Source organism: Arachis duranensis, chromosome 5, assembly GCF_000817695.3.
Source record: "Arachis duranensis cultivar V14167 chromosome 5, aradu.V14167.gnm2.J7QH, whole genome shotgun sequence".
Taxonomy (NCBI): domain Eukaryota; kingdom Viridiplantae; phylum Streptophyta; class Magnoliopsida; order Fabales; family Fabaceae; genus Arachis; species Arachis duranensis.
Window position 1 is genome coordinate 26026917 of NC_029776.3, and position 5632 is coordinate 26032548.

General features: G+C 40.6%; 1 protein-coding gene across 1 annotated transcript; it reads left to right on the plus strand.

Moving 5' to 3' along the window:
* The first annotated feature begins 479 nt into the window (after positions 1 to 479).
* LOC107488842 (protein FAR1-RELATED SEQUENCE 5-like) lies at positions 480 to 2639 on the plus strand. Its single transcript, XM_016109621.1, has one exon. It carries the CDS (start codon positions 480 to 482, stop codon positions 2637 to 2639), a length of 2160 nt encoding a protein of 719 aa, XP_015965107.1.
* Positions 2640 to 5632: the final 2993 nt, after the last annotated feature.

Below are 5632 nucleotides of genomic sequence, written 5' to 3' on the forward strand. Positions count from 1 at the left end.
TAATAATATGTATTTGTCAAGTATTTTTTTTGTATTTTGTTATTTTTTCAAAATATCGTATCCCAAAATTTATAAAGATAATTTGTTTACGTAAATATTTTGTATTGCAACCTGACATTATAAAACCTACTCTAATGATGATACTGTTTGTTGGGACCTATGGTAAATCTTTCACTTCAGTGTGACCGTTGTTAATGTTTTATTACTAGTGCACATGAACAAATCGATTATTACAATGGGTTAGGCTTTAGATTACTATTATCATCTTATTATTGAGTCTAATTCGCAATCATAATTGTTTTATCTTAAGTGTTAGTTGTTTGGGTTTTAGGAATTACTAACACATTCAATAAGGTGTATCATTCTTAATAGGACGACAACTTTTTAAGAAGGTAGAAAAGAAAAGTTAGGAAGTTAATTATTACAAATTATATTCCAAGTCGGCAAAGATTTTCCATTTAGTTGTGAAGTTGTATATTATGCGATTGATAAATTATGGACATTTTGATGTAGATACTCTAATTTCACAGATGGGAATTAGCCGCTTCGTGCCGACTAACAGTAGAGATGGATACCATAAAGGGGATGCGAGATGTGATCCAGGTAACCAAACAGATGACTCCGCTGAATTTGATGTAATGAATGAGGATTCAGATGAAGAAGCATCTGGTTACGGAGATGTATTGGGGCTGACGGCAGAGGATATTAACCGGATGGTGTTTCGAACTGAGCAACGAGCCTATGAATTTTACCTGCGATTAGGAAAATGCCATGGGTTTGGTGTCCGGAAAGGGGATTATTGCAAGGATGAAAATGGAAATTTGATCCGTAGAAGATTCTTCTGCAACCGGGCCAGGTTGAGAGATGAGAAGCACTATGCAAGATTTGATAGGAAGAGAATGCATAAACCAGAAACCCGCACAAATTGTGAGGCAAAGTTATCAATATATTTGGATCGAGGTACTAGTAATTGGAAGGTTAGGAAGGTGATCCTTGACCACAACCATGACCTGACCCCGATAGGTATGGTTCACTTGATGCCTCAGTTTCGTGGATTGTCAGATGATGCGAAGGTACACATGGAAAGCATGCATAGCTATGGACTTCCTACCTCGAAGATAGTCGGATACATGTCTGGAATTGCAGGAGGTTACTCGCTGCTGGGGTTTACAAAGAAGGATGCGTATAACCACTTAGATAAAAAGAAGCGGGGGAACATCGCCGATGGTGACACGAACGCCACTGTCGTGTATCTACAAGGAAAAGCAGCTGCAGATCCAATGTCGACGGCGAGGTATAACGTCACTAACGACGGTATGTTGGCTAACTTGTTCTGGGCAGATGGTGCTAGTAGAGCAGACTTTCAACACTTTGGAGATGTTGTGGCCTTTGATTCTACGTATAGGAAGAACAAGTACAGGAGACCGTTGGTGATATTTTCAGGAACTAATAATCATAGGCAGACCACAATTTTTGGATTTGGGCTCCTATTGGACGAAACCACAGCCTCATACACGTGGATGCTTGAAAACTTGCTGGAGGTTATGTGTAACAGGATGCCGTCAGTGGTCGTCACAGATGGAGATGATGCAATTATTGCAGCGGTCCGAAAGGTCTTCCCAGATACAACGCACCGCCTTTGTGCATGGCATCTTCAGAAGAACGTCACATCAAACGGGAATGAGCATATGTTTAGAGATTTATTTTCCAAATGGCTGTATTCCGACATGGGCATTGAGGAATTTGAGAATGAGTGGGCCACTGCTACAGAGGAGTTCCGTTTCAACGAAAAGTGTTGGGCCCTACAGATGTACAAGAAAAAACACATGTGGGTCAGTGCATATCTGAGGGGAAAGTTTTGTGCTGGATATCGAACGACATCGAGGTGCGAGGGATTAAACTCTCATGTCAAGAAGTTCCTGACTTCCAGGCACACAATTTTGGAGCTTGTGCATAATTTGGAGGTGCTTGTACGTGAGTACCGAAATAATGAGATGGTGGCACAATTTAACTCCGTGAATAGCATCCCTGTGATGACAACATGTCTTGATCCAATTGAGAAGGGGGCTGCTAGGATGTACACACGAGCAATTTTCTCTCTGGTGAAAAAGGAGATTGATGCTGTCAGAGTGGTGAATTATGTAGCGAAGAGGAGAATTTCAACCACAATAGTATACACGACCGAAGAATATGGTAATCCGAGTCGCACTTTCATCACTCAGTTTGATAGGAACATGGGAAAATTTCTCTGTCACTGCAGATTTTGGGAACGAGAAGGCTTCCCGTGCCGACACATGTTCTTTGTCATGAAGTACGAGCATGTTCAAGAAATACCGCATCGTTTAGTTCTTACACGGTGGTGGAAAGACGCGAAATCTATCGATGCATATGTAGAGCGAGGTGAAGCAGACGATGAGAGGGGATTCTTAATGCGGCATGGCGCTCTTCACGAGGCATCCCAGTGGCTGTTGTCTCTTAGCGCTAGGAATCAAGTGGTGTACACAGAGGCCGTAAAGGGAATTCGGGCCTTGTGTACACGTCTGGTTGAAGCATTCAGTAGAAATGATGCGACGGGACAACACAGGAAAGAAGGGTGCGTGAAGGACCCGGTGGTCGTTAGGACAAAGGGTGCACCATGACATAAAAGGCAACGCGGTAAAAGGAGGAAGTGTACAATTTGCAAGAGACCTGGACACACAAAGAGGAGGTGCACGGGTAACACGAGACAGACAGGGACAGAGCGGGTAGAGTCTGACGATGGTTCAAGCGATGATGTACTCCATACTCAGGTTCAGGTTGTAACCTTGCCAACTAGTTGTTACATCTGCATGTGAATGCTATATAATTTATGTTGATCCATTAATTGTTATTAGTGCACTCCTTGAATATTCCAAATGGTTATGAATGTCATTGCTTTATTTGGTTTTGATTGGTTTGAATAGAAATCTTCATCCAGTGCAAACGAAGATAAGAAGCATGATGCCTGCTTGAATGAAAGCATGGACGATCCGGAGACGATGAAAAGGCCCCTGTCAACGGCTGAGCTGGGTGATGGAATGTATCACCCAGTTGGTCTTGGCGAAGACGTGATAGGAACGGCACAAAGTGGGAATATAAGGTCGGAACATCTACTGGACTCTGCCGACTTCACTAGGGAGGTAATCACGACTTGAAATTGTACTATCGTTTATTCGACATTGGTTTCACAATCATCAATTAGTGTTAAGCGTTCAAAAATCGAAATAAATGTACTTTTGTCACTGTGCATGTCATGGAACTGCTCCGCAACCTCATCTAGCTCTTTGTTGTGCACTCCTTGAATATGTATTGTCTGGGAATATTCTATAGTCACTTTGTGTGAATATCGTATGTGTAAGGGGAAGTCAAATGTTTTAATATGACAATTTGCATGTAACTTTAGATAGATGATAGGGGGATTAAGTGTTTACTGTTATGAATTTGTGTTATGCTGGGCTGTTTTTTATTTCAATCAATCTGAATATTTCCTCCTTGATATGCAATAGGAGTCTGTGTTATTGGATTGAGGACCAAACATGTTACTGTGGGTGATGAAACATAGCAACAAGGGATATAAATTTTTTGTGCCAACAAAGCATGGGTTGTATGACTTCCATCCCAACCGCATCTTCATGCTATTAACAGTAGAATGTTGTGAGCATGAGTAATTAGTTAACCTAATGTGCATGCATATAGATGTTGGAAATCAACTTCCCTCTAGCCTCATGAGACCTTGACTTGGTTTGCTTCTGAATTTTTATTTTTTTGTTATCAGCACGGGAATTCGCATGACGTTCCTTGTAGCAACTTGCTCAACAATGGGGTTAGATAACCAACAGGCTGTGTTGGACGTATATTGGAGATCTTTTATTAGGTCTCTGAGAAGTTAAAATTTAAAAGCCTAAACTCTTTATCATAAATTTTAAATAGTTAACCTTAAAACCTAACCTGTTTAATTTATATTTAAGATAAAGAACCCTGCAGTATTTCCGAAGAAGAACATGAACAACAGTAAATAAGAACATAAACAGTAAAATCCCAGACCCATGAATTTCAGAGAAAGTTGAATGATAATATATATATTCCTACTTCCCCATCAGGCTCTGATACCAGATGGCCCGAAGCGGATCTAGGAGGGAAAGGGGAAGAAGGATGTAAGCGTAAGCGTCAGTATGAATGCAGTATGATATATGCAAGAACAAGAAAGTAAATATGAAGTTAGATGCGGCGGTAGTCCGCACGCATATGCAGGTTAGATAAGTAGTTAGATGTGGCGGTAGTCCGCACACATATGCAGTTGCAAAAATGTAAATATCAATTTCTACAGTGCCGGTTATGTTAACCGGTACTATTGGTACAGTACAAGTTGATACATTTTTGTTTTTTGCAAAGTTGCTTTAAGATCTAATCTTCTCCTAGATTGATTCCAAAGTAATCGTCTTCATTTTGATTGTAATCACTTGATGATTCTTCTGAGGGAGTAGAATCGTCTTTGTGTTTTTTGTCTTTATCGATCATCTGCATGATTTGTTGAAGGTGTCTTGCTAAGGTTTCTTTTGATTGGGCCCCTGCAAGGGCTGCTGCAATCTGGGCTTTCTGGTTGAGGAATATTGATTCTTCATGGTCGAATGGTTTGGTGAACTTGGGGTGCTCTTTGAACCAATTTCGAACTTTTTCTGGATGAGCCATGGTGGCATCAAACTGAGACCACCATTTTACAAAGGCATTTCTTTGAAGCATAGGTGGTGCTTTTGGATGTTCTTGTTTGCCGTACCTGTACTGCCATGAGAATACCCAGGCTAGGGAAAAAACAGAGAAAAATTAATTGAGGCAGCCTTGGGGGTTTTGGGGGTGTAGGGTGAGTTGTGATTGGTTGGCTTGAAGGTGGATTAAAATAATATTAAAATATCTCTAGTGTACAACTACTAAAACTAGGTGTATCGGAACACTCGTAAAAACATCTCTAAAAATTATTTTCTGAGCTACTAGCATAAATGACACTAGTAACATATTTATTATGATAATAGAACATGTATAATGAGGCCTTAGCATTGCTAAAGTCATCAGAGAGTGCTGGTGCTAAGCTGCACCAGTAAACCGTAAACCCGGTTAAACCGATTTTCTGTTTTTAACTAAAACAGACCAGGTAACCTTATAATATCATTCAAGCATTTTCTAATAATAGTATAATGATAATATTATACTATTATCTCTCTCCTCTCATGAATCGAGTCCGGTTTGTCAAACAGAGACTATTTACGAAAGTCAGAATCAAAACTGCCAACCGATATGGTTCAAAAACTAGGTTCTTCGTGATTGCATTATCGAGATTGCCTCAGAGGAGGTTCTATCTTAAGGATGACATAATGATAATGAGGATTGAGATGCTTGATGATATAACAGAGGTGTTCCCTTTACTGATCTTCCGGAGAAATTCGTACTTTCAGAAAAGATCTCGCGTACTCGATGATCTGAGTAGATGACCCAGTCGGCTCTTGGGTTATAGGGGAAGGTTGTTGGGTAGATGACCCAGTTGGGGTACTTGACCTAGATCTCTTGGTTGGCCCAGGAAGGGCTAGGCGAATACCTCTGCCTCTTACCGAGGCTAATGTTG